The following is a 17,787-nucleotide window of genomic DNA, read 5'->3' as shown; positions in this document are numbered from 1 at the left end:
CATTAGTAAGATGACAAAATGCAAATAAAGAAAAGGGAGAAAACTCCTACTGAATATGCATCAGATATAGTGGCATCAGTGTAGCATATTATAAAAGTTGCATCCCAGGCTCGGGGCAGTAGCAGAAAGACATATAACTCTTAGGAGTGGCCAGAATGATGGCCACTGGTGATGAGGGAGAAGGTGATGGTGATGAGGAAGATGATGGCTAACATTTCAGATTGTTTTGCAGGAAATGGTGTGAGTATGTGGATGTGCAAATGTACATTCTGTAGTATCTCTGTCTACTGAGTTGGGATATTTGTGACTGTTCTAAATATGTTAATAAACTATTTGTAAATATGGAAGAGTTCCTATAGTCTGAGTGTTGCAACTGTGTACATTGGGGTTCCCAACTATATAATAATTAGAATAATACTGGGCCTGATCTTGGGACAACACTCAAAGTGAAAATTCTTAAGTAACCAAAAGAATGAATACATAATAATTTTTAAGTAATCAAAATAATGAATACATAATCTATAGATCAAGCTAAAGAAGCCCTCATGGGGAGCTGTGTGAGCAACAACACAGACCACCTGCTTGCTTCCACTCCAGACTTTGCCTTGCTATGAATCCTAGACTCTGGCTTCTGAGTCCAGTTTGTCTCCAACTCCACTACTTGCCTCCTTCTTTCTTCCAGTCCAGTTCTGCCACAAGACTATTTCCTTGTGTTGGCCAGATGTTTCCTCCTCATCCTTAGATCCTCTCTCCAAGATCCACAGAACCTCCTCATCAGGTGTTTCTGCATTAGAGTCATGTCTTCTAGGGGGATGGGGTTCTGACATACCTGTCCAACTCTCAGCTCTGTGCCTTGGCAGTGCATGGGCTGGCTGTGAACAGGCAGGGAAAAATCTACTCTCCAAAGATCCTGTAAACACTGCTTTTCATACCGATCATCACTTTGATTAAGCTCGGTGTTTGAGGGAAAGCTTGGCCATGCCTGAGGGTAGCAGACAAATTCTGGCAGGGAGGTGCTGCAATGATGGATTCACAAGGCTAAAACTACCATGCTGCTGAAACTACCATGCTGCTTTATGCTTAGAGGAGAAGGAGGGGAAAGAGTTAAACTGACAAAAATTTGTGAAGCATTTTGATATTATCAAACTTGCATTTGTCATTGAAAAAAAGTTTTGTATCAAAAACTTCACCCAGCTCTACTTCAGTTACAATCTGCATTGCCTCTAGTGAGTGGTTATATCTCCTGAAAAATAATTTCTGTACAGATGTTATATGAAGTCATGCCAAAGAGGAAACATCAATGTATGGCATGAACAATCCTAGCCATAAGAGATATTGGGCTGTGCATGATGGCTGCCTTTAAACCATTGATACAATCGAGTTCTGGATTTTTGGAAATCTTCCCCTAGGTGATAAAATACTGGCTAGAGCCATGCCTATTTCAAACCCCTGGGTTAGCAATTGTCTGCACTGGAGTAAAAATGTTCTTGATTTTTAATAACCATGGATCTGAAGAATTTTCAACATCTGGCTAGCTTTGAGTGGGTCTGTTTATCTAGATAAGGGATTGGGATGTTGTCCATGAATGACAGCCTTACTGTGACTTTTACTAGATGTTTCGTAAGACTCTGGATGCACAGGATAGACCATAAGTAAGAGTCATATATAGGAATAAGAAGCTGCATGATTTGTCATGCTGCAGATTTGTTGGACTGGGAAGAAAGTCTGTCTGAGTCTCCATTGGGAGCTTCTGCTCCAGATTTTTCACTCTGCTGGGGCAGAGTCTCTTCTTGAATACATTTGGTGTTAGCAGGGACTAATTGATTGCTATGCTGAATTTTATAGTGAGGATTAAGGCTTCTATGTATTTTCGGCTACTACTTTCCCCAAGGTTTTTTTCCCCAAATAACCTTTCACTTGTAAATTTCAAAGTGCAGGGTATCTGTTTGGGATGATTGCCTGCCATTCATGGGTGTAGACACAGCTTGCTTAATGTCATTGAGTTAGAAGCCATTGCTCTTGCAGTAAATCACATTAAGCCCCAGGAAAGATTGCAAAAAATATTTTATACACCACTGCAATGAGCTGTCCAGCATCCAAGATTCAACAATCCAAGACTGCTTGTACTCAAAATGATCATATCCAGTGAACCACTTACTTGTCACCAGGTGGACTTTCCTGACATATACAAGGAACATTTTTTACCTCAATGGCCAATCATTTCTGTAGAGTGCCCTCCCTCTTAAGATCTCTCCAGATCGTTTTGAAATAAGTCCCTTCTGAAGGGTTAACTATGTATTTCAGTGCTGGAGTTACTGCTGCATGAAATTTAGGTACCTAAGTTAGTTCCCATAATATATGATAGTTAGTTAATAATTAGTTAGTTCCCATATGCAAACCCCTATATTTAATTTTGCTTCATGGGGAAGATATTTCCTCTTAGCTTTGAGACCTTAGCTCAGATCCACAAAAGTACTTATGCACCTACACCCCAGATTTAGGCACATAATCCCATTTTAGGCTCACTGCGAACCACAAAAATCCCATGAAGCTGCTGTCTAACCCTATAGGTGCCTAAACTTCCCCAGTGCCTAAATTTTCAGGGTAAAAGTTCCATAGGCCCTAAATTTCTGCCTCTACGCTTGAACACTGCTGCTTCATTCCAGAGGTCTATCTCCTGCAATCCACAAAGCAGGGAACGATAGGTGGAGGAGCCTCTGGGACCCAATCTGGTATGCAGCCTCTGATCACACCTATTGGATCAGGTCCTGTTCAAAATCTGGGCAGAAGAGGAGGTAGTGCTCACCTTATGATGGTTAGCCTAATCACTAGAGCATTCACTGGGGATGTAGGAGAGCCAGGTTCCATTTCCATTCTACCTAAGAGTGAGAAAAGATTTAAATAGGGATCTCTCTCACATGTCAGGAGAATGCCCTAGCTACTGCACTATGGGATATTTTAATGTGGGTTTTCCTCAGTCTCTTCTGATGGAGCTGTTACAATTTCAATAATTATTTAAAGAGTCATTGGACAAAAAGAAAAAAAAGAGCAAGAGAGAGAATGATTCTATAGCCTGGTGGCTAAGGCACCCACGTGGGAGATGGGAGATCCAGGGTTCAGTCTCCCTGCTCCAATTGAGAGTCTTGTCTTCCCATCTATGGTATTACAGTCTTGAGTTGAAGGAACCTCCTGAGTGTGCAGGTGTAGTGGTCATGGTCCAATTCAGGTTGCTTACTTTCTCAAGAGAAGAGCTACATCAGGAAGGAGGAATGATGTCTATTTTATTTTTTATTACTAAGTTCTTTATGGGTCACTGCATCCTTGTTGCAAGGAAAGAGGGGGAGTTATTCGTGTTTGTTTTTTCCAAGGAGGGTAGTATATATTTTTTATATTTATTTTTTATGTAAATAATACTGAACAAAGCTCTAGGCACTCACATGTCACCATTATAATGGTTTGCAGACTATTCAACTGAGCAAAGTCACTGGAGTGTAGATCCTGATTGTGGGAATAGACCTGGGAATGTGAAAGAATGCCTGTCTTCCTCATCTCCAAGATAGTCAGCATCCATTTGAGAACTTTAGGAAAGTTCCCCTAGTATAAAGCAAAAGCCCCAAAGTACCATTTGGGGCTTTTCTCAGAAAGGGGGAAAGGCAGAGAAGAGACCCTTCACTCCTCTAAGATTCTAAGCCCCTGGCTGAGTGAGGATGGGTACATCAGACTGAGAATGAGTTATACATAATTCCCATTAGTGGGAAAAGTAAAGAAGAAAAGGTCTAAACCCTGATTTTTATATGATTTTCTCATTAAAGTTATGAATTAGGTTTTTAAAAGAGGGTGCTTAATTTTGCCTTTTTGGGACCCAGAGCCTGCGGAGTTTGCAAGACTTACCCCTTGAGCAGGCTGTTTGGCATCCCCTTCCATTCAAAAACCCTTGAAAGAGGAATCCTTGCTCCTATTTGAGGCTTTCCACCATGGTGTCACTGCTTTGAGCAAGGAGACCAAAGCACCAGTTAGCTAATTCAACTTGGCGGTTGCCCTGGCAGAGCAAGTGTCAGGGCTTCCCTAGCAGCATGGCATAACTTGCCCTCTTGAGCACCTGAAATGCTCCCTATAGTACCTGTTAAATCTGATTTGATGCTTCCATGGTTTATCTGCAGCAATGATTGGAAACAGAAAGAGTCTGCTAGAGTAGTGTTGCACCAGAGGACCCACAGGATTAGCGTCTCAATGCTCTATTGATTCCTCAAGTGAGGAAAAGGAGAGAAGAGCTAATGGTTGAAGTTAGATCATTACTATACAAACATAAATTAAAGCTAGAAAACGAAGTGCCTGGAAGAAACTAAACCATCAAGTTTTTCTATAGGATTTTCTAGTGATCTGAGGTGAGGGACAGGACTTAGTCTTGGAGCCCCTAGCGAAAACAGCAGTTGCAGAGTTCCACAGCCCATTCATGAAGAATGAGCAAATCTGTGCAGCAGAATTAACTATTTACTGTATTTACTAATCTTTAAAAGTGATTTGCTGTGGAATTGTCTAAAGTGTCTAAGTGATTTAGGAGAATAAGACCCATTGACTTTCATAGATTCCAAGGACAGAAGGGCTCATTGTGCTCATGTAGTCTGACCTCCTATACAACACAGACCATAGAACTTCCCCAAAATAATTCCCACAGAATAAGTCAATAGGCTTGTGTTCCTAAATCATTTAGGATATTTTTAAAAGCCCAGCCTTTATCATCAGAACTTTAAAGTACATTTTAAATATTCATACAAGCAAAAAATACAGTAGTACTGTGTAAGATCTATGATTTTACCTGAAACATAAATGGTTCTGTGGCAGAGGAAAAGTTTAAACATTTTGACAAATGTTCTTCAGGATCATATTTTTTCAAATAACTTTTAATCATTACAGTCTTTGCAGTTCCCTGTTCTCCTGTGAGCAAAACTGCCTGTAATAAAAATTATAAAAAGATGGATATTATCAAAACTGCTAATTAAATAACTTACTACATTGACAATTATTTTAAAGCAAAGGATATTTTAAAATAATAAACTATTGTATTGATTTAGTAATGTAATTATGCTTTTGGGCTGTCTGTGTTATTGTGTGTATTGACTATTTCTATTTCTATCCCTTCCAGTTTCCCTGACACAAATTAATTACTGAAGTTCGGATGTTAGAGAGAAGGAATGAAGTGAAAAGGATACTGGAGAAAGTTCTACAAACTTTATCAAGTAATCTCAGTTTATCCCATATTTTCTGACATATTTGCTGCAAAAGCCTCCTTAAAGTGGGCTTGTCAGTAGAAGTAGTCTGAGTCAGAGAATAAATATTGCTTAGAGTATTTATATGATTTTGTTCCCTTTTTGTGCTTCCTGTGTTTTAAGCGCTTTTTCCCTGTTTTGAAGAGGTCCCTGCGAGGTGGGGTCTCTTGTAGTGCTTTTTATCAAGGACCTCTAGATATGTCCCTGTCTGGCTCCAAGTCCCACTGCTTATGGGATGGGGTCTCTTCATAATTAATCCCAATTCATAGTAGGAAAAATGAGACTTGGGTAGGAGGCCTGCTTCTTTCCCCAGGGAGCTGAGAACCTTCTTTAGTATGTATGTGTAAGAAACTTTAGTTGGGCTTGTCCTTCTGCCACAGGCATTTTGTGGGACTTCCATCCTGAGCTGGCCAGACGATGTCGTTCTCATCATTAGACTTTCTTCCTGAAATGCTCAGAAGTTCCTGATCAGGCTTTTCAGTGTTGGAGTTGCTGCTCCACAGGGAAGGGGACGATTCAACATGCCCATCCAGCTGTGAGCCCCATGCCCTGGCACTGAGAAAATCAGCTGACTGAAATAAGTAGGACATAATTTCACTCTTTGAAAGCCTGTAAAAGCTGCCTCACATTTAGAACATTGTTTTGGCTTAGCCTGGTACGTGCAGGGGAGGTGTTGCAGCAGTGAATCCAGGTGGCTGAACCTCATGCTGCTAATTAACTGATCCAAAGAAGGAAGAAGATGAGGAAGAAGAGCAATTTTAAGTTGCTCACCACTGCCTGAAAACATAATAAAATCAAAGTTGGCAAAAAAGTTTGGGAGCAAAGAAAACCGCCACTGACTGTTGCTGTGGAGGCAGGAGAACTGGTGGGCTGCTTGACATGGGGGAATGGCTAATCCCAGGGACATACTGCAATGCTAAAATACTTCCTGCAACTGCAGACAAAAGGGACAGCCTATGCATCACAGAACTGTGGGAGATGCTGGACTGTAAAAATCCCTTTTTGAAGGGATCACCATTATTATCTGTTATAATGCTTAGAGATGGGGGTCCTACTATGCTTCACACTGTACAAACACCTAGGAAGAGCGAATCTCTTTCTTAAAGAGCTTTCAAACTAACAGACAAAACAAACAAAAGATGCAGGAAGGAAAGATTATTATCCTCATTTTGCATATGGGGAATTAAGGCACAAAGAGATTAAGTGATTTGCCTTGGGTTATATGGAAATTCTGAGGCAGAGTCAAGAACTGTACCCCTATCTGCTAAGTCACAGTCCACTGCTTTAACCACAGGACACTCCTTTCTACTTTTACCAAGGGAGACACCCATTGCATTCAACTTTGGGCAGTGGCGGATTTAGAATTAGGGGGGCCCTGTGCACAGCTTCATTTTTGCGATCCCCCCCTTGGGAATCAGCCAAGAAAAAGAACATTCTCTCTTATCTCCCCTTCCTCCCCCAGGTTTTTCATTCTTTTTTTCTTCATCCTCCTCCTATATTATAAGTAATAGGAAGTAATTAAAAATACAGTGAGGTATCTTGATTGTTTTTGTAGTCTAACTATTTTTCACAGACCACTTGAAAATTGCTGAGGGTCTCAGAGGACCACTTAATGATCTTTCCAAATGTTGTTTGTACCGTTAGCTAATTATTGTGAAGTGCTTTGGATAAGAGCGCTTTATTAAAAAAAACTTAATAACCTTTCCTCGGTCCATCTGAATGGAGTTCTTGGGCTATAGTTTGAGAACTTCTGGTCTAGATAAAAGCTTGTATTTGCAATACGCTAACGTGAAAAATGTGTAAAAAGAAAAAGTATAGTTGAGTCATGAATGGAACAATAAAAGTTAACTTCCTTTGAAGAAACTTATTGGATTTGAAAAAAAAAATTAATCAGAGAAGCTTTTTTCTACACTTTTTCTTTACAAAATCATCAATTAAGTCAGCGTAAGTAATATTTTGTAAAGAGGCACTTTCAATTGTCAATATTGCCAAACCTGTGAAATGTTACTGACTCATCATATTTTGCAAATAATTTTTAACTTGTTTCAATACAGTAAAAGACCGTTCACCAGAAGCATTTGTGACAGGTATAGTTAAAAATATTTTCCGAATGGTTTCTACATTTGGAAAGCTTTCCTGAAAACCATCACATACAAGTCTATACAAACCAACTGGTGATCTCAAAGCACAAACCTCATCATTTTCGATAAAATGAATGAAATGTTTCACTTCATCTTCAAAAAGATTTGTCTATGCCCTTTTGGTAGAATTCACTATTTCTCACTGTAGTGGCTTTTAGCATTTTTGTCCATACTTCTGTCAAAAAACATGCTAAATAAATCAGCAGTTTTCCTTAGAGATTCACCTCTACTCTGCAGTTGCACTATTATTGTGTCACAAATAACACTGAAGGTCTCAACGACGATCTTCTCTTTCACTTTTAAATTGATTTAATTGTCTCTAGTTTCATCAAAAAATAACTTCCTGCTTTTTTTACGCTTCTCATCAGATATATCAGAGAAACCTATATTTTCTGTTAATGTTAGTGCCTCTGCTTCCAGCAATCTATAGTCATTTTGAACTTCCATGACAAAACCTTTAACTAACGCTAACAATTGTGCAGCATTCAATAGATTTGTATCAACCTTTTGCAGCAATTTGCTGACGGCATTAATTCCATGAAGGAAACGGTTCCACAAATGAGTAAAAACAGCAATATCATACTTTTCAAACTTTTCTGCTAAGGATTTTGCTTCAGTTTTTGCACACGATTTTTCAGAATTTGATATGGCTATGTCTAGTAAGGTTTACTTTATATCATCATAACTCACACGTGGTGTCACAAATTCTTTTAACTGTCAAATATTTTACATTTGCCTGCTCCAAGCATGATTGTAGCATACTCCACCATTGCATGGAAACCAACAAAAAGGCATACATGTTTTGAACTAAGTCAAAAAAATTTGTAGCTCCTTCACAAGATTCAGCTGCAGCGTTGCAGATTAAATTCAAGGAATGTCTGGAACATGATATGAATAAAGCAGAGGGGCTTGCATTTTTCAATCTTGGCTGTAGACTTGAGTATTTTCCTGCCATATTTGCAATGATTTCCGAAACAGTTATCTCTAGACATGCAGAAGTGTGGGATTTTAGTGGGACAAAACAAAGAAATCGCTCTACAACTTCACCATTACCAGTCACATATCTTTAAATTAATGTTAGTTGGTCTACATGACTCACATCTGGTGTTGAATTGATTGTTATGGAATATTATTTGACATCCTTTACTTCATCAGTGAATTGGCTTCTCAGCTGCTCTGCCATTATAGTGATGAATTCATCATAGGTTTGGTGCGTTAAGAAGTTGATCTTCCCTGAGCCACAATACGGATAATTTTTCAAATGTTCTTTGAGGAAATTGTCACATTCACTAAGATATTCAAGGCAGGTTAAAAAATTACCTTTTCAATTTGACAATGATGACACATCATGTCTTCTTAGAAGTAGTCCCAAAGAAGACAGCAGTTTAATCGTGGCAACAACACGTCTCAGCACTTTCCTCCAATAAGAACACTCCTTTTGAAACTGAGCCAATAACACAGAATCAATTCTTCCAGATAATTTACACCTTTAAACAAACTTACACATAGCATTAATATGAGCTTTGGAAGTTTCATATCAGCAATATCTCCTGCATCTTTTCTTCAATTAGAATGCCTGTCGACGAACGTTTGTTTTCCTTAACTATGGTCAGGGAATAATTTGCAAACATAACAGTAAACTGCTTTAGTGGTTTCCAAAAAAATCAACCAAATTCTCATTTCTATCATCCCATTCTTCTTCATCCTCAGAAAATGGGACTCAGGAAGACCTCTAAATTGCTTTCATCCTCCAACCTCATGCTCTTCTCTCAAATTTTCCATATTACCTACATTTTTTATTTATTTACTAAGGGCTGGTTCACACTGACCGCGCGATTCGGCGGCAGTCGACAGGAGTTACGCAAACTACGCATAGTTTGAGGGGGTGGACTTATTCAGTCGACTTCCTTATTGATTGAGCGGGTCTCACTGACTGCTCAATCGATCCTGAAAGATCGATCTGGCGGTGGCGATTTTGCCGCAGTCAGTGTAAATGTAGCCTAAGAAATATTCTATCATATCCAGTGAAACAGATTTTGGCCATAATGTAATGTCTTCAGGGTAGGTTTCTTCCTTCACTTGGACAAAATTACCATTATTTTGTAGTTCCATTATCACTTCAGAGTCCACTTGATCAACTTTTGCAGTCGTTGTAGTATTTCCACAACTTGGCAAGTGATCAGATAATTCAGATGTATCCTCGCCCATACTTTTTGATGAATGTCCACTGTTCAATATTTCAAGCTTTTTAAAATAAGATGACAAACTATCTTTTTGCTTAGCTTTGTCTTCTTGCCTTGCCTCCAATTTCTTGCGTTTTTGACTACCAGACTCATAGTGTTGTTTCATTATTGCTAAAAAATCGACCTTGAGTTTAGGCATATTACAAATGTCTGAAAGAGCAGGGGAGTAGCCCTGGGTGAGTCTGGGTGGGTCGTGGACCACCCAATTAGTTTTAATGCAGTTAATCCTGTATTTTTATCAGGCTGTGTAAAAATGGGATTTTGAACCATTACATACTAGTGACAAATCACGGGCTTTGATGCAAAGTGCAGGGGAGAGTGCTTTTGTTCAATTGGATAATTGGTCAAGCAGACAGACTTTGACTGGCAAATGATGATTTCCCTTAGTTGTTGTTATGCTATTGCCTAGACAGTGAAAAAATGGCGACGCAAATTCTTTGCTAAACTACTTCAAAAAACCACATTTAGAGCACAGTTTGTAGAATAATTTCACAGACTGCAAAAAGCCTGGACTGCTTTGTGACTTGCAATGCTTATTAAGTTCAGTCATTTGTCAGATTTGTCCTGAATTTTGGGCCCCCTGTTGTTGGAGGGCTCCATGCCACTGCACAGTTTGTTTCACAGTAATCTGCCACTGATTTTGGGATAAATCTGGTGGTTTGCTTCAGGTACTAAATTCTGTAATACCTTTTTGTTTGCTTGGACAAGTGTTATCCCTTGTACTTTTATGACAGTTGGGATCAGCTATTGCTTTCCTGTTGAAAGAACCTCATACAACAAGGCTGTTGGCAGTGTGTTTTAGCAGATGGCCATTTACTCTGAAATCCACCTTCCCAATTCGCCTAAGTCTGTTGATACTCAGGAAATTATGTAAGTATCTTTCCTAGTCTTTTTCCTGAAAGGAAAAAGGGAGAGTTATTTGGATTATATTTATGTTTTTGTGTATGACTAATTCTATTGATCTATTTAACAATGAGGTTTTTTTTAAGTGTTTTATATGGACCCACAGATATTTGTGAGGGGCAAATTTTTAGATAATGAAAATAAATAATGTAAGTAAAAATAAATAAATGTGCAATCTGATTGAATCTGAGTAGACTGAGAATATAAAGAGGGATTGTCACATTCCTGTTTTATGACAGGAAGCCTCTTTCCATTACCTCATACACTACCTTTGCAATTAAGTAAGAAATAGCATACTTACTTTGTGTTGCTTTGCAATTGTTTCTACCAAAAACTGAGTTCTGACATTGTCTACATTTGGAACCAGAATAGATGCATAGTCTGGGACGCTATCTGTTGGATAGACATATTCCTGAACTCTTTTATTCCAGTGTTGCCAGTCACCTAAAAAGAGCAACGAATGGAAAATATAGTACTTAATAATTCTCTGTCTGTATTTAGTAGCTTCACTAGTCAAAATATTTTTTCTCCTCTCTGCAGTGGACCCAAGGACAGCTCAACAACATGTGGTTCGGTAGCAGAAGAAACTATCTGAGGAGTGAGGCTGTCAGACTCAAAGAGAAGCTTTTCTCTTCCATGCCTCTTACCAAGAAGACAAGGAAATGCAGGGTGTGTAGGGAGGCTTCATACTTATTCCACTTCTCTCCACAAAGTAAAAGCAGATGGTGAGCTACACCAACTCCTTCTTGGTGTAGCAACTTGAAGTTATGATGGGAGAAAAGAATAACTTTTAAAATGCTACATTTTGAAGTGTGACCCATACACTGTTGGGATGGGAGTTTGCAGCTGGAGTTGGTTCTTTGGTATTTCTATCTGTTGCCAATAGACAGGGCCTCACATAGCCCAACTGGTCTAAGATCTGATAGAATACCTTCTATTTGAGGAACTATTCCAACAGATCTATTGTTTGTTGCTTAATCAATCAGCCCTCATGTTCAGTTTTCCTTTTATATTTTTATGCTGGAAGATGTTAATGGCTGCCATCAAGAGGATCTTTGATCTACAGAAAGTCACAGACCTTCTTAAAAGCAAACCCTCTTTGAGACTCAAGGAATGGAGCAATTAAATGTCATTTTATGTAATAATAGCTGGAAACAAAGAAAGCAACTCTCCAAGGCACTAGGTCACATGGCAAAGATATGCAGAGCTAAAATATGTAGGCTGAGGGGTTTCCCTGGGACTAACTGCAAATGCTGGGGTTAGGATTAGATTGTTTTCAGTTGTGGGTGTGAGTAGCAGAAAGCCAGCAGAAAGCAAGAGAAGCTGTTGTGAGCTTGGCCCTGGGAGGAAGCTGAGTGACAGAGCTTCTTTTGGGCTCAGTACTCAGTGGAAGGGCAGACTTGGATTCTGAGACTGCTGCTGTTTCTACTGTATTCAGAGAAATGGGACTTCATGTACTTTCTTTGAAATAAACAGTATTTTACCAAAGAAATACTTGACTTTTCAGCCATATTAATAAATGGCATCATAGTTCCATAAGACGGGAGGAAGGGACTTCGGTGATGAACAAAAGGTAATAAAGTAATGATTAGTTGACTATTATCAACCTGAAATAATAAAGTAATCCACATGGACGGAAACATAAAATGATACTAAAATATCTCTGGAATTCCTAAATATTATAGATGATAATTTCCTAACTCAAAAAGTGTTGCATCCAACACATTGAAATTCTATTTTAGACCTTGTCTTGCCAGATAAAGAGGAAATGATCACGGAACTAAAATTAGGGATAGTTTATGTACAAGTATTCATGACTTAATCACATTTATTATGTACCGATAGGATAAAGTCCAGGCCAGCAATTCATATATACTGCTTTAAAAGGGCCATTTTCACAAAGCTGAAAACAATTATGAGCCAAATCAGTTGGAAGAGAGAATTTAAACAGAAAAATGTTAATGTCAATTGGGAATTTGTAAGAACATTTTACTAGATATCCCAAAAGCTACAATCTCACAGTCGAGAGAGAAGGCCATAGTGGTTAAAAAAATAATGATAAAGAGAGGAAATAAAGGCAGCTATAAAAATAATTATTACATATATATAAAAGCAAGGGGAAATTGATAGTAATGAGTATAAAGCTACAATCTCACAGTCGAGAGAGAAGGCCATAGTGGTTAAAAAAATAATGATAAAGAGAGGAAATAAAGGCAGCTATAAAAATAATTATTACATATATATAAAAGCAAGGGGAAATTGATAGTAATGAGTATAAATCGGAAGCTAGGAACTACAGAAAATTGATAAGAGAAGCAAAGGGACACAAGAAAAAAAAACTATGGTCAACAGACTTCAGGACAATAAGGAGGAGTTTTTAAAGTATATTAGCCCCGATCTACACTTACCGGGCGATTTGGCGGCAGTCGATGGGAGTTACGCAAGCTACACAGAGTAACTCCCGTCAACTGCTGTGCTTCCCTTCTGCGTGGCGTCTTCACTGCACTGCGCTGATGGGAACCGCGTTCCTGTCGACGCAGCACTACACCACTTGAGGGGGTGGTTTTACTGCATCAACTTCTGGATCTACTGAGCGGGTTTTCACTGACCGCTCAGTTGATCCAGATAGGTTGATCTGACAGCAGCGACTTTGCCACCGTCAGTGTAGACATACCCTTAGTAACAAACAACAACAACAAAATTCTAACAATGGTATTGCTTCACTACTAGATGGAAATACTAGAATTGTCAATAACAATGCAGAAAAGAAACGTGTTCAATAAATATTTCTGTTCTCTGTTTGCAGTAAAACAAGATGTTGTAGTCATATTATATGATGATGATTAAATACTGTTCATTCCAATAGTTACTCATGAGGATGTTAAGCAGCAGTTACCAAAGTTAGCCATTTTAAACTCAGTAGGTCTGGATAACTTGCATCAAAGAGTTTAAAAAGAGGATCTTGCTAGACTGTTAATGCTGATTTTCCATAAGTCATGGAACAGGGGAAGTTCCAGAAGACTGGAAGAAAGCTAATGTTGTACCAGTGTTTAAAAAGGGTAGCTCGAACATTTGGATAATTACAGGCCTGTCAGGCTTACATTGATCCTCGGGAAAATAGTGACACGTGACTCAATTAATAAAGAATTAAATGTTACTAGAATTAATGCCAAACAACATGGGTTTATGGAGAATAGATCCCATCAAACTAACTTTATATATTTTTGATGCATTTTACAAATTTGGATGATAAAGGAAGGAGTTTTTATGTAATAGACTTCAGTAAAACATGTAAGTTGGTGCTGCACAACATTTTGATTAAAAAACTAGACTGATACAAGTTAACATGGCACACATTAATGGATTAAAAACTGGCTAACTTATAGATCTCAAATGTAATTATAAATGGGGAATCATCATCGAACAAATGTTTCTAATGGAATCTCTAAGGGATCGATTCTTGGCCTTCTGCTATTTAACATTTTTACCAGTGACTTGGAAGAAAACATCAAATCATAACTGATAAAATGTGCAGATGACAGAAAGATTGGGGGAATGATAAATAATGAAGAGGACAGATCACTGATACAGAGCAGTCTGGATAGCTTGGCACTAGCATGCAAACAATAAGTAAACTGGGTGCAAGAAAATAATATGTATTTCAATATAGTTAAATGTAAAGTTCTAAATCTAGGAACAAAGAATTCAGTCCATCCTAACATGATGGTGGACTCTCCACTGGAAAGCAATGATTCTGAAAAAGATGTGGGAGTCATGGAGGATAAGAAGTGCTTTGAGATTTACTAAACCAAAGCGCAATATAAAAGCTCAGTATTATTAATATTATAATCACCTGAACATGATCTTCCAGTGCAATGCTGTGACAAAAAGGGGTAATGTGAGCATTGGATGTATAAGCAGGGGAATCTTAGCTAAGTGTAGGGACGTTATATTACCTCTGTATTTGACACTGGTGAGACCACTGCTGGAATACTGTGTTCAGTTCTGGTGTGGTCAATTCAAGAAGGATGTTGATAAATTGGAGAGGGTCCAGAGAAGAGCCACAAGAATGATTAAAGGATTGGAAAACATGCCTTATAGTGAAAAGCACAATGAGTTTAATTTATTTAGCTTAACAAAAGGAATATTAAGGGGTCACTAGTTCACAGTTTATTAATATTCACATAGGGAAAACAAAATTTGATAATGGGCTCTTTGATATAGCTGACAAAGGTACAAAAATATCTAATGGCCAGAAGCTCAATCTAGACAAATTTAAATTGGAAGTAAGGTGCACATTTTTAATGGTTAGGGTAATTAATCACTGGAACAATTTACAAAGGGTTGAGGTGGATCCTCTATCACTGGCAATTTTTAAATCAGGATTGGATGGTTTTCTAAAAAATATGCTCTAGTTCAAACAGGAAGTTCAGGGATTCAGGGAAATTCTAAGGCCTGTGCAGGGGTGTGCACAGGAATTTAAATCTGACCACTTTTGGAGGGGCACGTTAAAAACACACAAATTAAAGGCTTGTGTGACCCACTCCCTCCCACCCCATTTCTCTGGATACCTCTAGTGGGGACACCCAGCAACAAAGAGGCAGCAGCTCCCCCTGGCAGTGGCACTCTTTGTGTCCCTGAAGCCTGGGAAGGGAGGAAGCGGCAGGATGGCTGTCTGACTCTTCCTCCCCTCAATTCTACAGCTGCTGCTTCTCCTTTTCTGCTGCTGGAGTCCCAGTGCTGCTGTCTGCTTTGCAGACCACACGCTGAGGTGCGTCAGAGCATGGAGGCAGAGGCAACATATGGGACTACAGCAGCCGGGAAGGAGAAGCAGCAGGCTGAAGCTGTAGGAGTGGGGTAGAAGAGGAGCTCAACCAGCAGCCACCTGCCCTGCTGCTTCCTCCCTCCCTGGGATTCAGGAACACAGAGATTTGGGGGTTGGGGCTGTGACCCTTTTTGCACCCCCTTGTGTTATGCCTACAGTGATCAGAGTGGTCTCTTCTGCTTTATAATCTATAATTTATATAATCAATTTCTCTTCCTAAATGAAACAACCCACCAATGGCCCAGATATTGACTAATTGTTTGGGTCAAAAGGGGGAACAACATGAATAGTTTTTAAGGACAAGAAGTACACCATTTGTTTGTATGGATTCCTCATTTAAGGCACTGATTCTTGTGCTTCCTTATTATTTGTTTGATTATGACACCATTATGGTATTTTCAGTTTGTATTACATATGGTTATACAAAATGACTCTCTGAAAGTCAAACAGAAAGAGATTATTTGCTCATAATTCCTGAAAATGTACGTCTTGCTTCCTTTCCTATTTTCTTCTACAACCTGAAACTCTGTCCGTGAGCACCATCTCATTCTATGTGTGCATCCATGTGTATTACTTCATAATTTGGGACTATAATGGTTGAACAGTCATTATTTGGTTACTTTTTGTTTATCACTGGAAAGGAATCCCATGTCTTCAATAGAAACCCATGAAATGACTTCATGTGAAACTCAGCCCTAGGAGTAATTTCTATGCATAATGCTATTGTGCTTGGTAGCTGCAGGCAGAGTTGAATAAAAGATGTTTTGCTCTGATGTATTTGAGCAATCTGAACCTGTAGTTTGGAAAATCTTTCTTGAGTTGGGATGACTCCATTTTGGGCTGAGTTCACCTCTACCCTAGGACACATTATCCTTTCCACTGGCTGAAGTATTTTTTACTTGAGATTTATCACATAGCTCTGTGACTGCAATAGATTCAAGATTCAGGATGTCACTTCTCTGCTTTCCTGTACAAATATAGCTCTAATTACAATGAAATGGGTATAAGTGTAGGCCCTGCACTCTAAGTTTAGTTATGACCACTGTGAGGGTCCTCGTAAACTCTTAGGGGCTGATGACAGATTGAATGATACCGTGGTGTATTGAAAGAGATACACAAACTTTAAGTCATTTGTATAGTGTCATGCCTACTCTATTTCTATCTTAGTTAAACTATATACACTTTGTGGAAGTGACTGTCTGTATTCTGTGTCCTATAATTTGTAAAGCTTATTGTTGGTGCTTAAAAAAACAAAAGAACAAATAATAGTATTATGTAAGAAAATCTAATTGTGAAAAAACAGCTACTTATCTGTACAGTAACTGTTGTTCTTCAAGATGTGTTGTCCACATATACATTCCATTGCAGGTGTATGCATGCACAGTGCACTCGAGTCACAGACTTCTGCCAGAGTTACCACTAGGCAGCACATGGGCCCGATCTCCTTGTGCTCTGAGACAAAGGCATAAAAAAGACATATCCACAGCCTCTCTCTCCATTCCTTCACATCACTGTATGTAATATCTGAAGTAGTGAGGAAAGTGGAAGGGCTGTGGAATGTATATGTGCACAACACATTTCAAAGAACAACAGTTACTGTACAGGTAAGTAACCTTTTTTTCCTTTTAGTGATTATGCACATGTACAGTCCACTGCAGGTGACTCATCATCAGTTCCCTTAAAGGTTGATTTCAGGTACAACACATAATCCAGCAAATGCTTAACCTCTGTGTGATGGGTGATAAGTGTTGAGATTGCGCTTAACTAGACAATCTCTTCTACTTTGGCTCTATTGGATTCTTTTCTGCTGATCACCAAGATGGCCCGAATATCTCAAAAGCACAATTTCTCATGATAATTCAATCAGAGATCTCCATGCCATGAGGTGGAGAGATTAGAAGTTGGGATGCTGTGGTTCTAAGACAAGAGATCCTCTACCAGAGGTAAAGTTATTGGTGACCGTACAGACAGCAGATGTAGGTCCATGAATCAATACTGTCTTGGTCAGTCTAGTCTCATTAGGATTAATGTTCCTTTGTCTCTTTTCAATTTCCTGAGTACCCTTGGAATGAGAGGAACTGGAAGGAATGCATATAGAAGATGCCTGGATCAAGGGTAAAGAAAGATCTCTGTGATGTAGTCCTGGCTGTGGCCTGTGCTGGAACAACATTTTCTTCACTTCTTCTTCTGGTTGGTCACAAACAAGTCCATTACTGGGTACCCTCAGTGGTAGAAAACATCTGGAGAACATCCTTTGTGATTAACCACATGTGTTGGTCTACGAAACCCATGCTGAGGGAATCTGCAATTGTGTTTCTCAGTCCTGGAAGGAGATATGCCTGTAGGGAGATTTTGTTTCTCAAACATAGGTTCCATAGGATGACAAATTCCTGGTATAGCTGAGATGA

The 17,787-nt window shown here is 39.0% G+C and overlaps 1 protein-coding gene across 1 annotated transcript in view; it reads right to left on the bottom strand.

Moving 5' to 3' along the window:
* Window positions 1–17,787, bottom strand: part of DNAH8 (dynein axonemal heavy chain 8) — a 563,218-nt gene that overhangs the window by 160,370 nt on the left and 385,061 nt on the right. Inside the window, exons 54-55 of the mRNA XM_067565373.1 lie at window positions 10,856–10,998; window positions 4,817–4,951 (exon numbers count right to left, since the gene is read on the bottom strand). Coding sequence (XP_067421474.1) covers window positions 4,817–4,951; window positions 10,856–10,998 — 278 coding nt within the window. The remainder of the gene's footprint in view (window positions 1–4,816; window positions 4,952–10,855; window positions 10,999–17,787) is intronic.

This window comes from Emydura macquarii, unplaced genomic scaffold, assembly GCF_026122565.2.
Source record: "Emydura macquarii macquarii isolate MOO-44397 ecotype Brisbane River unplaced genomic scaffold, CSIRO-AGI_Emac_v2 contig_2676, whole genome shotgun sequence".
In the NCBI taxonomy this organism is placed as follows: domain Eukaryota; kingdom Metazoa; phylum Chordata; order Testudines; family Chelidae; genus Emydura; species Emydura macquarii.
Note: the sequence above shows the minus strand (reverse complement) of the source record. Positions and strands in the feature narration are given on the sequence as shown.